This window comes from Symphalangus syndactylus, chromosome 13, assembly GCF_028878055.3.
Source record: "Symphalangus syndactylus isolate Jambi chromosome 13, NHGRI_mSymSyn1-v2.1_pri, whole genome shotgun sequence".
NCBI classification, from domain to species: domain Eukaryota; kingdom Metazoa; phylum Chordata; class Mammalia; order Primates; family Hylobatidae; genus Symphalangus; species Symphalangus syndactylus.
This window is the reverse complement of record NC_072435.2, coordinates 104,192,626-104,209,222: the sequence shown is the minus strand read 5'-3', so window position 1 is coordinate 104,209,222 and position 16,597 is coordinate 104,192,626. Positions and strand designations below refer to the sequence as shown.

The 16,597-nt window shown below is 49.7% G+C and overlaps 1 protein-coding gene and 1 long non-coding RNA gene across 9 annotated transcripts in view; one reads left to right on the top strand and one right to left on the bottom strand.

Annotated features, from left to right (window-relative positions):
- CORO1C (coronin 1C) overlaps positions 1 to 3,431 on the top strand; it is a 123,192-nt gene extending 119,761 nt beyond the window's left edge. For all 8 annotated transcript variants that reach the window (XM_063614476.1, XM_055238614.2, XM_063614479.1 and 5 more), the window contains one exon: positions 1,021 to 3,431. In XM_063614476.1, the coding sequence (XP_063470546.1) occupies positions 1,021 to 1,140 (120 nt within the window). In that variant the 3' untranslated portion in view covers positions 1,141 to 3,431. The remainder of the gene's footprint in view (positions 1 to 1,020) is intronic.
- Positions 3,432 to 8,038: 4,607 nt separating this feature from the next.
- On the bottom strand, positions 8,039 to 16,234 carry LOC129460582 (uncharacterized). The gene is made up of 3 exons (XR_010114943.1): positions 14,816 to 16,234; positions 14,407 to 14,467; positions 8,039 to 10,012 (listed from the first exon to the last, which is right to left on the bottom strand). It is a non-coding gene; the product is annotated as an uncharacterized lncRNA (long non-coding RNA).
- Between the last annotated feature and the right edge of the window lie 363 nt (positions 16,235 to 16,597).

Below are 16,597 nucleotides of genomic sequence, written 5' to 3'. Positions count from 1 at the left end.
AGGGCGTCAGCGAGTACTGTCCCAGCTGGGTTCACAGGGGCTTTCAGTAAACGAAAAAGTGGGAGAAGGTCCTCTGTCATGTGATGGTGGTGGTTTGTGGCCACACTTGCCTCCTTTAATGGAGTTAAAGCTCCTGTAGCCCCATTAAATGAGCCAAGTGTGGCCACAAACCACCATGATTGGGATAGGTATCAGTCTTCTCCTATCTCTGAGTGTGAACAGGAGCCTCTTGGGTTTTTCCTGTCTTTTGCCAAACTAGTTAAACCCTTCTCTGATTTGGGTAGAAATAAAATATCATGGGAGCGTGGGGTCATAGGCACCAGGGAGAGGAGGTCCCTGGAAGGAAGGAGTGGCACGTGTTCAGATGTAGCTGAGTGGCTACGACAGAAGGATCTGGCGGTGTGGGGTTGGCAACAAGGGGGATTTAGGCAAGAGCCCTTTGGGTGGGGAATTGGGAATCAAGCCTGCCTTTGACTCGCTGTGGCCACTGGAGAGTGCTGCTGTTGCCGGGAGAGCAGGTCCTGGGTAAGAGAGAAGGAGTGGACACACAGGGCAAGGGTTTCTCTCCCAAGAAGGAGCCTCCCTCACAGATGGCAGGAGCTCTGTAGCCTCTGGGAGAGTCACCCCTCGCTCTGGTCAGATAGAAGTTACTCTTGATGGAATGATTGGGGTGGTTAGGACGTAGGACACTGTTGAAGGAGGCTGTTTTGTCCTATAGTCTAACTGTGACCCAGGAGACCCTTTATTTGAGTAAACGCACAGGCTTCGGGATCAGAAGTGGCACTGTGACACTGTGACACACTGTTGTTTTGCCACAGGGTTTCAGATAGATCGGCCAGTGCTCACTGCATTCAAAGCCCCAGATACAGTAGGGCTTTGACTTCTCTTTTCAACTTGGTGACTATGGCTTGCCGTTTGCAAAATAGAAAACTACATTTTATATCTTACAAGTTTTGAACTGTGTTGAACTTTGTTTACTGCATTTTAATCACGGCCTCCTTTTTTTGTTTGTTTTCTTAGCAAAATGAAGCCAAGTTGGATGAGATTTTGAAAGAGATCAAATCTATAAAAGACACAATCTGCAATCAAGATGAGCGTATTTCCAAGTTAGAACAGCAGATGGCAAAAATAGCAGCCTGAAGGTCCCACCCCCATCCCTACAAAAAAATGGGAGCAAGAACTTGTGCTTGGGAGCTGGTTGTTGGTGTGGTCCTAGGGAGGGCGGAAAGGGAGGCACTGCCATTTGGAGACATTCCATTTCAGATTTGTCAACCAGCGATAGGCCACATTCCAGTAAGAACTCAATTTGTCTCCCAAATTTGCAGAAACAAAACGTGATTTAAAAGCTGAGCTTTTTATCAGAAAGCTTTTTTGATGTTTTAAGTGTTATGTGACTTGTTGAACTTTTTAAAAAGTGCTACTTTTAAAATCCCAGATACTCTGAATTTTAGAAAACAAATTTTAGAAAAAAAAAAAGTACCCTTTTTTTTTTAATGAATAGGGACCAATGCCACATTGCTTTTTATATTTCTTTCTTTTTTAATGTTGCCAAAACCAAAAGTAGCTTTGTTTTCCTTTGTATTTTGCTACTTTGCAGTATTTGTGTGTGGTTTTTTTTTTTTCCTTAATTTGAAAGGGACAGCACTGTGTATGTTTATAAACTAAATGAAGATAAGATATTATTTTCTATAAACATTCATCTGAGAACAATCAAAGCAGCAGCCACATGGTGCTGACTCCTTTGCAGCACAAACCTGGTCATTTTGATGACTGTACAACAGGAAGACTTGAAAAATCACGTGGATTCATATTACCACCGCTCTCATTTCATGGAGTCTTCTGATCAAAAAAGCTCACATCGTATTTCTTCCTTTCCTTTCTCTTTTCTAGAAATTGGGTGTTTGTACCAGAATGGAATTTTGCTTCTCGGTTATCCTGTGCTTCAGATGATTATAATCTAACCCAAACTAGCATGTGTTTCTGCAGTTTGTTACACACCTAGGATCTATTGCATTCATCACTTTAAACATCATGTTTCAGGTTTTGGTCGATACTTGACAAGGGTGCCCAGGATAGGAAGACATGTGTACTGCTGAGTGTTCCTTCTTGCCCTTTTCAGCAGCTTGCCCAGCTCTTGAGTACAGCGGTGGGGACTAAAAATGTGGGCATGTGGAGAGGGGTATTTGCCCTGGGTGATCCTGTTTCCCTGTGCTGTCCCCATGCTGTGTTGGAGGAGGAAGTGGCTCTCTTTCCACCAACAAAGCTCCTGCCCTACCCTCTTCCTCACATGTGCTGCGACCTCTCTCAGGGCTCCCCCAGCCATTCCTACTTTCCTTCCTGCCTTTTAGCTCTAACCACATTAAGCTAAGACAAGGCCAGAGGGTGCGATTGAATGAATATTGAGACTGAGGAGAATGATAGAGAGTGAAGCAGAAACAGGAGCGCAGACCTCTGCTGTAGCTTTAATGCATACAAACATGTCCCTCCGCACAACTAACCTGCCTTGCCTCTCCATCTCACACCAAGGCTGTGTCAAAGCACAGAGGCTCCCCGGACTTGGAGGGGGCCAGAGACTGAGCTGTGGTTGCCTGTTCATTCCTCAGTTAGCTGGAACTTTGACCCATTTCCAATTTCTTATAGTGCATGCTTGGGAAACAAGATTTAAGGAGCCTCTGTTCTGGAAGGGCTGTCTGTGATTGAACGTAAAGTGTGTAGTGCCATTGGGACCACGAAGGGAATTCTTGCACATGCTCGTGCTGGTGTGGGCATGGGACTGGCTGGAAACGTCTGTATACAGGGAGCCAGGGTGAGAGCAGAGTGTGGTGACAGCTGAACTTGGAGTAATGTCCGTGTAGAAAAAGGACCATGTTCTTATCCAGCCAATATTAGGAGTGCTGTCTCCACAATTTCAGGGCATCTGAATGTTTGATGTGGTTTCGTGTGTGTGTATGTGTGTGTTTAATATTGAAGTGGATCATGAGATGTAAAGAAAACAATAATGACAATGACTTATATTCAAACCTGTGTTTGTTTCTTTATCAATGTAATCTGCTGAGGACCTTTTGTCTAAGATTCAGAAGTGTTTTAAGGTTCTGATATCGAATTAATGAAGTAAAGTTGTTGATGGTGGTGAAACACCGTAGGGCATGTGGTTCAAAGAGAAGCAGGAGGGCAAGGGAAAGTTACCCTGATCTTAGTTTGTAGCTTATGACTTATTTAATGAACGGATGCCCAGCCAAGCTCAGAGTAGGCGCCCCAAAGCATTGTGGATTATTTTCCTGTTTTGTCTTTTTTTTTTTTTTTTTTTTTAAGCCGTGACATCCCGGAAGAGGACAGTGAATTACTCCTAGGTCGGCTCTTATAGAGTGGCCATAGTGTTCTGTCAAAACACTTGCTTCCATTTTCAGAGATAAAAATCATTGATTACAAAATGGTGTTTGTGTTTATTTCACGCCTTGGCTGTCTGTGAGGCAGCCCCCACCTCTCTGCCTGACATAGCTTTCTGACTTTGGTGGACGAGCACAGTGCCATACTCCTCTCTGGGGGCAAGTACAGGGGAAGTGCGTGTGGGTGGCTCAGCTCAAGTGCAAGTGAGGTCTCCAAGCCAGTCAAGCACTGTGTTTTGGCTTCCAACAGACCTGAGCCTTTGGATCCTGCCTCAGACCTTTGCCAGCGGTGTGTCCTGGAATGGGGTTCCTAATCCTTCTGAGTCCCTTTTCTTGAAAGGAGTATGATAATTCCATATAGTTCAGATGAGAGGAATACCTGTGTGGCCACACAAACAACCCTCGCTGCATGGCCGCCACTGTTACTATTATACTATGAGTTGATTTTCTGACAGAGCCTTTGAAAGCACTTTTTCTTCAGTAGAAACAAAATTCTTTTGGCTCAGCTGTGACTTTTATTCCAGCAGGCTTCCAGGGTTAGTTGAATTGCAGGGTTTCCCTTTTGCACCATGACATTGTCTCGTGACATTTCAGTGTAGCAAAGAATTTCCCACTGTTTGCTTTTTCTGAATATGATGAATGGTCAGCATAAAGCTCCCCTTCCTCAAATGCCTTATCTTAAAGTTGCTTTAGTCTGTGAGAAGAATGGCTGCCATGTTCTTGGTCCACTCGTGGCTGCAGGAAGTAGAAGTTGGCAGGGCTGTCTGTAGACCCGAGGTGCCCGCAGTCAGCCGGGAGACGCGTGGTGGTCTGTTTATGACTAACTTGTTTTCTCACTCGGGCCACCTTGATTCTTTGCCAGAAGACCTGAAGGTCAGCATGCTGGCCCCAGACAGCCAGCCAGACCTCGTCTGGGGGGAACTTCCATTTTTTTTTAAGGTCACTTCCCTTGCTGTACTTGGTATTCTACACCCAGAAAAACTCTTTGTTGGCTCTTAAGAATCTGTTAACTCTAAGTGGCCCCTTCTCTTTCTGCGGGCATATTAAGTATCCCAGTGCTGGCAGTGGGTCACGGACGTGAGTCACCATCAAGGGCACACCTTTCCTGCTTCAGACGGGCAACCCTTGATGTCCAGGCTGGACAGTGCCCTTTGTGCTCTTTTGTTCGTTAAAAAGAAGTCCCTTGCCAAAGAATGTAGGGGTGGCAGTCCTTTCCTGCGAGAAAGGGGTATGTGCGGGGTGAACAGCCTTTCCAGAGGGCAGTCTGGCAAGTGTATCAAAAGCCTTAAGTGTTTTCTTAAGACCCAAGATTCTCACCTTTGGAAATTTTGTCCCAGAGAACTAGTGGGAGGTACATTCAGGAATTAGAAGAGTAAAATCAACTCTGCAGAAGGGGGTCAGTAAGTTACTTGTCATATTCGTATGTTATAATACTGTTTTGTTATTTAAAGTCATTTAAAAAGAGTATTGAGTAGGAAACATTAAAAAATAGTAAAATAAAGTCAATTCCAACTTGGGTTTAAAATATATACCTACCTAGGTTGAAGCATGGAAGTATATTATTTCTGGGTGCTGGATGTCACTACCAACTTTTTTCTGTGTATGCCAAGTGCCCTACAGTGAACTGCGTTGCTGATGTCAGCATAAAAAGTATAAGTGTGTTTACAGAGTAATTCTCACCAGCTCTCTACTCCATGGAGTCACTCTGCAGTAAATGATGTTAGTTGGCTTATCCATTCAGAAGTAAAATGGGGAAGAAAGTGAAGTCCATTGGACCTCATAAGAACATTCAGGACCAGAACTTCTAGTGAGAAGTGTAGGTTTCCTAATACAGATATGTAAAACCACCCCAGAACAGATGGCTTGTGACAAACTTTTTAAAGGATATATGCATATACAATGTATACTTATGTGTAGAATAAGTACCAGAAATGTTGTTATTGCTATAGGGAGGTAAAGTTGTGTGTAATTTCTATCTAATCCTATTTTTCTGAATTTCCTATAAATGTATTTATTCCCAGAAAGGCATTATTAAAATTAATGTATTTGTGATAAGTTAATAATTATTAAGATAAGCATAAATCAGTGGAGATGTGTGAAATGGTGCAGCAACATTTGGTGAGCTGTGGGGGCAGCAGGGACACCAATCTACATTCTTAATGGAGTCCACAGTTAAAACCTTTTCTTTTTTTTTTTTTTTTTTTTTTTTTTTTTTACATTTTTTTTTTTTTTATTAACTTTTTTTGCATACAAAAACAATAAACATTTTCTAAAAATACATACAAACAAAAAGATGCGTATCAAACATATTAGGAAGGTTGCACATGGGAAGTCGGGGAATAGAAATGGGGGTGGGAGTTAAAATAAATGAGAGAGGGACTTTATATGGATCAGTGATAATAACTCAATCCTCTATTTGACAAAGAAGAGGGAGAAGGAAGAGGAAGAAAAAGAAAGTGGGATAAAGGATCAGAAAGGGAGGAAAATAGAAAAAATTAGAGTATGACTCCAGGGTAGACCTGTTTTGTTGTCATTGAGTTGGTTGGTTGGTTTGTCTGTTGTATTCTTCATGTTTCGCCAAGTTGGCCAGACTGGTCTCGAACTCCTAGCCCGAAGTGATCAACCCGCCTCGCCCCCCAGAGTGCCGGGACCACAGGCGTGAGCCACCACGTCCAGCCCCCACATTGCTTCTGGTCTCCATGGTAGACCTCCCAGACGGAGCGGCCAGGCAGAGGAGCTCCTCACTTCTACCCAGACACGGGGCGGCCGGGCAGAGGAGCTCCTCACTTCCCAGACGGGGCGGCCAGGCAGAGACGCTCCTCACTTCTTCCCAGACGATAGGTGGCCGGGCAGAGGCGCTCCTCACTTCCCAGACGATGGGTGGCCGGGCAGAGGCGCTCCTCATCTCCCAGACGATGGGTGTCCGGGCAGAGGCGCTCCTCACTTCCCAGATGGGGCAGCCGAGCAGAGGCGCTCCTCACTTTCCAGATGATGGGTGGCCGGGCAGAGGCACTCCTCACTTCCCAGATGGGGCAGCCGGGCAGAGGCGCTCCTCACTTTCCAGATGATGGGCGGCCGGGCAGAGGCGCTCCTCACCTCCCAGACGATGGGTGGCCTGGCAGAGGCGCTCCTCACCTCCCAGACGATGGGTGGCCGGGCAGAGGCGCTCCTCACCTCCCAGACGGGGCGGCCGGGCAGAGGCGCTCCTCACTTCTTCCCGGACGGGGCGGCCGGGCAGAGGCGCTCCTCACTTCCCAGACGGTGGGTGGCCGGGCAGAGGCACTCCTCACTTCCCAGACGATGGGTGGCTGTGCAGAGGCGCTCCTCACTTCTTCCCGGATGGGGCGCCCGGGCAGAGGCGCTCCTCATTTCTTCCCGGACGGGGCGGCCGGGCAGAGGCGCTCCTCACTTCCCAGACGGGGCAGCCGGGCAGAGGCGCTCCTCACTTCTTCCCGGACGGGGCGGCCGGGCAGAGGCGCTCCTCACTTCCCAGACGGGGCGGCCGGGCAGAGGCGCTCCTCACTTCTTCCCGGACGGGGCGGCCGGGCAGAGGCGCTCCTCACTTCTTCCCGGACGGGGCGGCCGGGCAGAGGCGCTCCTCACTTCTTCCCGGACGGGGCGGCCGGGCAGAGGCGCTCCTCACTTCCCAGACGGGGCGGCCGGGCAGAGGCGCTCCTCACTTCTTCCCGGACGGGGCGGCCGGGCAGAGGCGCTCCTCACTTCTTCCCGGACGGGGCGGCCGGGCAGAGGCGCTCCTCACTTCTTCCCGGACGGGGCGGCCGGGCAGAGGCGCTCCTCACTTCTTCCCGGATGGGGCGGCCGGGCAGAGGCGCTCCTCACTTCTTCCCGGACGGGGCGGCCGGGCAGAGGCGCTCCTCACTTCTTCCCGGACGGGGCGGCCGGGCAGAGGCGCTGCTCACTTCCCAGACGGGGCGGCCGGGTAGGGGCGCTCCTCACTTCCCAGACGGGGCGGCCGGGCAGAGGCGCTCCTCACTTCCCAGACGATGGGTGACCGGGCAGAGGCGCTCCTCACTTCTTCCCGGACGGGGCGGCCGGGCAGAGGCGCTCCTCACTTCTTCCCGGACGGGGCGGCCGGGCAGAGGCGCTCCTCACTTCTTCCCGGACGGGGCGCCCGGGCAGAGGCGCTCCTCACTTCTTCCCGGACGGGGCGGCCGGGCAGAGGCGCTCCTCACTTCTTCCCGGACGGGGCGGCCGGGCAGAGGCGCTCCTCACTTCTTCCCGGATGGGGTGGCCGGGCAGAGGCGCTCCTCACTTCTTCCCGGGCGGGGCGGCCGGGCAGAGGCGCTCCTCACTTCTTCCCGGGCGGGGCAGCCGGGCGGAGGCGCTCCTCACTTCTTCCCGGACGGGGCGGCCGGGCGGAGGCACTCCTCACTTCCCAGACGATGGGTGGCCGGGCAGAGGTGCTCCTCACTTCCCAGACGGTGGGTGGCCGGGCAGAGGCGCTCCTCACTTCCCAGACGGTGGGTGGCCGGGCAGAGGGGCTCCTCACTTCCCAGACGAAAACCTTTTCTTTTTCTAGTTAGAAGAAAGTAAGTCCCTTTTAATCTACACTTCAGGCTAGAAAAAAAAAAATGTAAGCCCTAAAGCAATGGAATACATCACAAAGGAAAAGACAGATGGCTATATAAAAATTAAATTATGTAAGACTTTAATATGGCAGAAAATGAAGGTCATCGGAACTGGGAAATACGTTTTCTTCCAATATAGTAAGGGCTAAGTATACTTTGATATGCTTCATCTCAGCTGCAGCTGCTGCCTCTGTTTGAAACGTGACGTGTGAAATGTTAAGTCCCAGGCAGCTGATGTGCAGATGGCAGCCATCCTCGTCCCTCCTGCGGGAACCGAGTCCACCAGCAAATGGCTTATTCTCAACTTCGAACTTTGGGGCGTGGGGTGGGGTGGGGGTGTGTTCACCTAGCCGTGGTGTGCTGGGTGAAAGTTCCCCTGTGGCGAGTGTCAGGAGGGCTGGGTGGGAGATGGGAATTACTGCACATCCCAAGGTCCGTGAGGATAAGGTGGCTGCTGAGTTGGTTGGATTGGCTGAAATGTGGAGGGGGGTGAGTTTAGAGAGGCAGATGGGATCCTTCAAATTCATTGTATTTGGAGTTTAATTCATGTGAACGAAAATGGGTAAGGGGGCATATTTTAGGATCCTGAGTTTAGTGAGGGGCAGATAGAGGGTGAGGCACGCGGCTCCCTGACAGGCTTCATGGTGAGGGGCTAGAAAGCAACGCCAGGGCCATTGCCCAGGGAGCCTGAGGGCAGAAGTCAGAGGAGGAAGTTATCCACTTCAGGACTCAACTTGGAAGGCAAGTAGACAGGTCTGTTCTGCTGTCAGAAAAAATCTGCACACTTGAGCTTGGGCACTCACCACTGGCTGCTCAGTTTTGTTCTTAGAGCCGCTTCCTCACACCGATCTCAAAGAGTAAGTGGACTTTTGGGGAAGGACTTCCTGGTGGGTTTGGAACAGAACTGAGGAGAAGTGGCTCAGACAAAGGCCCGCAGGCAGTTGTGGGGGCAGAGAAAGCTTTGGGCTGCCAGAGAGGAGCGGTCATCTGTGTCTCCGAGGGGAAGAGCAGGGGGCAGGCCTGGTTACAGCGGAAAGGGATCACACGCAGGGTGCCTGGCCCCCGAGATGCTGCGGAACGCGGTCAGGGGGCTGGTTGCCAAGTTTGTCCAGGCTCCTCTCCACTGGGTGCCTCTCAGGCCCCCAGCAGCAGGGCTCCCTTCCCAAGAGCCCTGTGCCTCTCATCGCCCATTTCCTAATCTCCTCTCCCCCACTAGGTAGGGTTGGATTCGTCTTGGCATTCACTGAATGAGAACTTGTATTTACAGTGAGAGTGTCACCGGGCTGGAGAGAACTGTAATGGAGCAAGTGACCCCTGGTCCAGCCAGGAGAGGTGCTCAGGCTAACTAAAGGCTCAGTGCCTTGAGGGAGTTCAGCAACAACATCCGAGCTTGGGGGCTCTAGTGATGAGGTCTGAGAGCTGGGAAGTGCCCCATCCATGACAGGGAGCTGTTGCAGCTTCATTTCCGTGCAGAGATGCTATTTGGGTTGTGGAAGTTGGAATAATACCTCTTGGCGAACAAAATCCTGGGCTGCTTATCACCATCCCCGCCTACAGCTCCCCAAATGCAAAATGAGTTCTTATCACCCTGAGCAGTGTCTTCAGGAGGCAGTGGCCCAGAATGCCTCATAAGCCACAAGGTGGAGATTCCTTCTGGGGATCTGGCCACCTGCCAGGTGCCTCCCCACGTAGATACCAGTCTAGTGTCCGAGCAGCCTTGTAACTGGTTTCTCTGCCTCCAACCGCCTGTTCCCTGTTTTGCTTCTAGAGTGATGTTTTCTGTCAAGGTCTCTGAAGGAGACACAAGTGATTATCCCTTTTGTCTACAGGAGGAAGTTCATGCTCTTCCACTTCTGAGCCTCCTTGACTCCCATCTCTTCTTGCGTATCCCACACCCAGGCTCTGGTTTCACAGTGCGTCCATATCCCAGCTACTTCTCACACCTGCCCGCTGACTCCCCCAGCCTGTGCTCCCATCATTTCTGCGTGGACAGAGCCTCTCTATTAGCGTTCTCCAGAAGAAGAGAACCAATAGGGTCTGCGTGCGGGAAGAGAGAGAGATCCGGATGTATTTAAGGAATTGACTCATGATTATGGAGACTGCTAAGCTCCAAGACCTGCAGTCAACAAACCAGAGAGACCCAGGAGAGCTGAGTTTTTCAGTTCAGATCAGAAAGCAGCTAAAAACTGATGTCCCAGCTTGAATTGAAGGCAGTCAGGCAGGAGTAATTCCTTTTTTTTTTTTTTTTTTGAAACGGAGTCTCACTCTGTCGCCCCAGGCTGGAGTGCGGTGGCACAATCTTGTCTCACTGCAGCCTCTGCCCCCTGGGTTCAAGCAGTTCTCCTGCCTCAGCCTCCCAAGTAGCTGGGACTACAGGCATACGCCACCACGCCCAGCTAATTTTTGTATTTTTAGTAGAGACGAGGTTTCCCCATGTTGGCCAGGCTGGTCTTAAACTCCTGACCTCAGGTGATCCGCCCACCTTGGCCTCCCAAAGTGCTGGGATTACAGGCATTAGCCACCACGCCCGCGAGGAATTCCTTATTACTCAGCCTTTTTGTTCTATTCAGGCCCTCAACTGAACGGATCCACCCACCCACACCAGAGAGAGCAACCTGCTTTACTCAACCCACAGATTCAAATGTTCATTTCATCCAGAAAATCCTCACAGACACACCCAGGGTAACGCGTGACCAGATATTTGGGCACCCCATTGCCCAATCAAGTTGACAAGGTTAACAGTCACAGCTTCCTAACCCAGCTTCCCCCACCCACTTGAATCTGTTCTCAGAGCTGCAGCCATAGTCACCTTTTCAGGTATTAAGGCAGGAGAAGGCATGCTAAGGCCCATGGGCTAACTCCAACCTGCCGGAAGCTTCTGTGTAGTCCACAAGCTAAGAAGGTTTTTTACATTTTTAAATGGTTGGGGGAAAAAACAGTAGTGACAAAAATGATATGAAATTCAAATTTCAGTGTCCATCAGTAAAGCTTATTGGAACACGCCGTGCCTTGTCTGTGGCTGCTTTTGCTCTATACTCGAAGAGTTGAGTAGCTGCAACAGATCGTATGGCCACAAAGCCTAAAATATTTACTGTGTAGCCCTTTAAGAAAAAGCTCATTGACTCCTGTATCTAAGGCTTCAAACCCTCCATGGTTTCTCATCCCACTCAGAATAAAAACGAAATCCTCACCACTGGCTTAGGAGGCCCCATGTTGCCTGCCCTGCCGCCCCTCACCCTCTCCTGATGTTCTCTTGTGTTCAGGAGGCCTTCTACCTCTGAGCTTCGCATGTGCTGTTCTCTCAGGAGTGCCCATCCTTTCCCCAACTCCAGTGTCTGCCCTTCCCAGCACTTCACCTGACCCCCATATGTAAATAGTGCCCGTAGCACCTTAGTACCACTGACAGCTGATCTGTCATCTCATTGGAGTTTTGACTGTCTTCCCTGAATTGAATATAAGCCGCATGAGGACAGGCACTGGTTTCCTTCACCGGGATCCCCAGAATCTGGCATGATGTGTCAATCAGTACTTACTGAAAGACTGAATAGTTGAAAATATACACATTATCTGGGATGGGAGCACATATTGCATTATCTGCCCAGCGGTACTTTGCTCACAGAGTAAGACTGTCCTGGACCACAGTCAACTCCAGGTGACCTATGAGCCCCTTGGAGCCACCATCAGTGGCATCAGATCTGGGTTTTCCTTTATGGGGGCCTGGGAGTTGGGGAAGCCAGGGACCATGCAGGCAGAGCAGGTATGCAGTGATGAAGAAAGGGCTTCTGGGTCCCTGTAGCTCCCCGAGTCCATGCTTAAGGTCCAGCTTTATTTCTGATCTTAAATTCCACGAAATATCCCAGGATTCCTATTGCCAGGCCCCTGGCTTCCTCAACACCAAGGTCTCTCCCTAAAGACCCCTTCCCAGGGGTCTTTGAGGCCAGGTGATTGAGGATGTCTGCCAGAGGCATGGATTCCTTCAGCCACTACCCTCTGGGGAAGAATCACAGAGTCTGGAGTACATTTCTAACATTTGTCTGCCCTCTGGCCTTCCAGGTCTGGGACCAGCAGCGCTGGCCACCCCCAGTTCAAGCAGACTCAGTGAGCTGGGGAGCCCCTGTTTTCTTCCACTCTGGAGGAATGGCTTCATGCTGCAGTCTCCAGCCCAGAAGCTGGTTCCTAGTGCCACCCAGATTGGCAGCCAAAATCTGGGGCCGAAAGTGAACTCCCCAGATCTCTGTTCCCATTTGAGAAAGAGAATTGAATCCTGCCTGGACCAGGCCCACAGTGGACCATTTCCCCTTTGGATGATTCAAATCAGCAAGCTGTAGCCCGTGAGCCCCCCTAGCAGCAGGGGAACGGGGGAGGGCAGGCAGTTGGGCGTGACTTCCCCTCCTCCCTTCTGGGCCTTGCTTGCGAGCAGCTCTATTCTTATTCTATTTCATGAGACCGTTGCTTTCATTCGAACAAAAGGTCCCATTGTGAGTAAACTGAAAAGACCACTGCCCTGAGAAACAAGCGGCACAACCAGCAAGACTCTTGCACGACCAGCAAGACTCTTGCTTTCCTTGGAGGAAGGAACGGGCTTTTAAATAGGCTTTGCAGTCTGGCTGGGCTCCGGTCCGCCTGTGCCCTCCTGCGCCACCAGGGAGCCTCAGCTTCCTCAGAGGGATAGTGACCACTGGGAAGGGAGGTGGGATTCTATCACCCCTGTTTTCCCCATTTTTAGGGAAGCGGACACAGGTTTGCATAGGAAGCCAGCACCTTGTCAGGGAGGGATAACAGTTCCTGACAAGTTACACATAGATTATAAAATCTCAGGCTATACCTGGCCCGTCAGTTACAGTCCTTGCCTAGCCACATATCTTCAGGATTCCACAAATGTTTAATTTTTCATTTTCTTTAATAACTGTACTGTTGACCAACCTAAGCTTGGTAAATACCAGGCTGAAGCTAAGTTGCGCTGGCTTTTGGCCCCCAAGCCTTCCTCTCTTTGTCTCTGTAGTATGAGGCTTTATTACAGCTGTGCCTGTCACTGTGGGAACAGCTCCCCACCCTGAAACAACAAAGAAGCAAAACGCAATTAAATAGGCCACTGCACACATGCAGCTGTACAGGCTGTGGTGTTGCCTCTGGGGACTGGGGACCGGGGACCACCATGAGGCTGCAGGCATTTTCATCCATCAGCAAATGGAAGGAAGACTGAATTTAGTGCACGGATGATCATTTAAGTATAAGGAAGTTATCGGTTGTTTGTTTGAATACCACATCTCTAGTTGCTCAGGATCCACTTGTAAGAGAGCTCCAAGTAGGAGCCCAATGAGCCATGTTTTTGCTTTAACATGGGGCTGTTCCAACAGTACCAGGCACTTAGTTACAACCAGGAGCGCATTTTTCTCAGAAGACCCATAAACAGCCCTTGCTTCCCAGGCTAGCCCACTACTGGGCTCCAGTGTAGAGAGGAACCTAACACCCATTGGCTTTGCTGATTGCAATTCCTGCTCCACACCCCAAGCAGCTCACACGGTGTTTGCGAGGAGGTGGGGAGAATTGGGTCCTCTTAGACCAATCACAGCAGGCAAGGTCTGCAAGGAGGAGCTGGAATCATTTATATATTGAACCAATATTTATTGTGATTGAATGCAGGCTCTTTCATAGGACACCCTAGGTTCAGACGCTGGCTTTGCCACTTACTAGCTCTGTGACCTTAGGCAAGTTACTTAACCTCTCTGGAACATTTTTTTTTAATCTACAAAATGGGGATACTAACAGTACATACCTCATGAGGCAGTTGTGACAATTAAACAAATTAGTAGACCAGGCATGGTGGCTCATGCCTGTAATCCCAGCACCTTGGGAGGTGAAGGCTGGTGGATCACTTGAGGCCAGGAGCTTGAGACTAGCCTGGCCAACACGGCAAAATCCCGTCTCTACTAAAAATACAAAAACTAGCGGGCTGTGGTAGTGAGCACCTGTAATCTCAGCTACTAGGAAGGCCAAGGCAGAAGAATCACTTGAACCCAGGAGGCAGAGGTTTCAGTGAGCTGAGATCGCGCCACTGCACTCCAGCCTGGGCGACAGAGTGAGACTCTGTCTCAAAATAAAAGAAAAAGTGAAATAGACATCATTATATACATTTTTTTCTATATACAAATATAGAAAAGAAAATACATTTAAAAGGAAAGGGGCATTCATAATTATGCCACCCAGAGATAGGCACCGTCAGCATTTCTTTCAGTCTGTCCTCTCAGCATCCAAGCACACTTGAATTATGCTGTTTATATACTTCTGTACCCTCTCTTTTCTGCCTAACAGGTCTTGAGTACTTTATAAGCATTCAATATAAATATGAATTTCATGCCTGCGTCACATTCCATCAAGGGACAGGTTTCTGTAGTAGGGGAGTCTGTGTTTTTTCCCAATATTTCTCTTACCTCAGATATCATTGCTTCAATCTTGGAAGGCAATTTGGAGTATTTTTCTTGGGCTTGATTCCTAGAAGCAGAAACATGTTCACTTTGAGTCTTTGACTCTCACAGATGTCAGGTGCAGTGAAGTGTGGTGTTATGGTCTTCACACAGATGACATACACCAGATTTATCTTAGCAATATTTGCTCCTCTGAGAAGGAAATTTCACTGCTCAAGTCTCACCTTGAAATAGATTACTTGGAGCTGGGCATGGTGGTGTGCTCCTGTAACAGCTACTGGGGAGGCTGAGGCAGGAGGATTGCTTGCTTGAGACCAGGAGTTTGAGGCTGCAGTGAGCTATGACCACACCACTGCACTCCAGATTAGGCCACAGAGCAAGACCCTATTACACACACACAGAAGAAATAGCTTACCTGCTGCTAAGCTACTCCTTTTTCCTTACATACAGTAATTGCTGATGTGCCGGAGCTCACCGTTCAGCCTGCACCGTCCCAGGCTAGGGGTTAAGATCAAGAACATTATTCCATGTGCCTGGACTTGAGTCCTGGCTCTGCCATTACTCTGTGTGACCTTGAGCAAGGCACATTCTCCCTCTCAGCTTCAGTTTCCTCATTTCTAAAGGCAGCTTCAAGGATTATATGAGCTGATGTATGCAAAGCACCTACCACAGGGTCTGGCATTGACCACAGGCTCAGGAAATGTTAAGCGTTTGTGTTGTGAGGCTTTGCAGGTGATCAAACTATTCAACTCTGCCGCTGCAATGTGAAAGCAGCCAGAGACAATATGTGTATACCAATGAGTGTGGCTGTGTCCCAAGAAAAATTTATGAAAACGGAATCTTGAATTTCACACAGTTTTCATGCATCACAAAACATTTTCCAACCACTTAAAAATGTAACCACCATTCTTAGCTCACAAGCTGCACAAAACCACGTGGCAGGCTGGATGTGACAGACAGCTTGCAACCACTCACCTCCGCTAATCAGAGAGTGACCTCCAGGCAGACTTGGGTCTGTTTAGAGTTTCTCAGACCCCTGTCCCTGAAGGATGGCTATTTCCAAACCTGCTGGGGAAGGGTGAGGGGCCTGGGTTCTAGGGGTCTCACTTCCACTCTTGTGGCTTCGGTTTCCCTGTCTGTTCAGGCAGGGTGAGATTTTGGCTCTTCCCAGCTGCAGCTTCCTAAGGTGGCTGAGACTGTGTCATGGCGAACACCTGCTGGGTCTCTGGTTTTCATTTTAAAACAACCTGTGTGCGGCTGGGCGCGGTGGCTCACGCCTGTAATCCCAGCACTTTGGGAGGCCTTGGCGGGTGGATCACCTGAGGTCGAGAGTTCAAGATCAGCCTGACCAACGTGGAGAAACCCCATCTCTACTAAAAATACAAAATTAGCCAGGGTGGGGGCATATGCCTGTAATCCCAGCTACTCGGGAGGCTGAGGCAGAAGAATCACTTGAACCTGGGAGGTGGAGGTTGTGGTGAGCCGAGATTGTGCCATTGCACTCCAGCCTGGGCAAAAAGAGTGAAACTCCATCTCAAAAAAAAAAAAGAAAACAAACAAGCAAAAAAAAAAAAAAAAAAACAAAACCTTGTGCAAGGCAAGATATGAATATCTTCCTGTGCATGTCCTGAGCCCTTGCCTGGTGCAAAGCCGCAGGGCAGACCCTGGGAGACCCCCTCCCTTCCAGAAGTGTCTGGGTATTCTCAGGCCTCCCAGCCTTTGCTTCTGCTGTGCTCTCTGCCTGGGATGCCCACCTGGCTTGTCATCTCAAGTGCCACTTCTTGGAAGCTCCTCCTGTTAACCTCCCTCCCCAACCCAGGGTGGAAGGAGAGGCCCCTCCCTTGCTCACCGCAGAATGGCACTCACTGCGCTGTGTCATTGTGGCATGATGTTCCATCGACTTGTTTACTCGCCGGCCTCTGCAGTGGATGGAGGGCTACCAGAGGGCCACAGCCCAGAATTGCTGGCCTTTGGACCTCAGGGCATGCAGTCCGGATTGCCAGAGTTGGTCAAATGAACAAATTTAGGATGAAGAAATAAGATAAGCAGGCCTTGCCCTTGTGGAAGCTGTAGTCCAGCTCCCTAGAGAGACGCTTGGTTGCAGCTAAAAGGGCCCGTGCAGTGCATCTAGAGAGAGTGTTTTGAGTCCTGCAAGAAGAAATACACCATATTTACAAACCCTTTGAAGCTTCATATT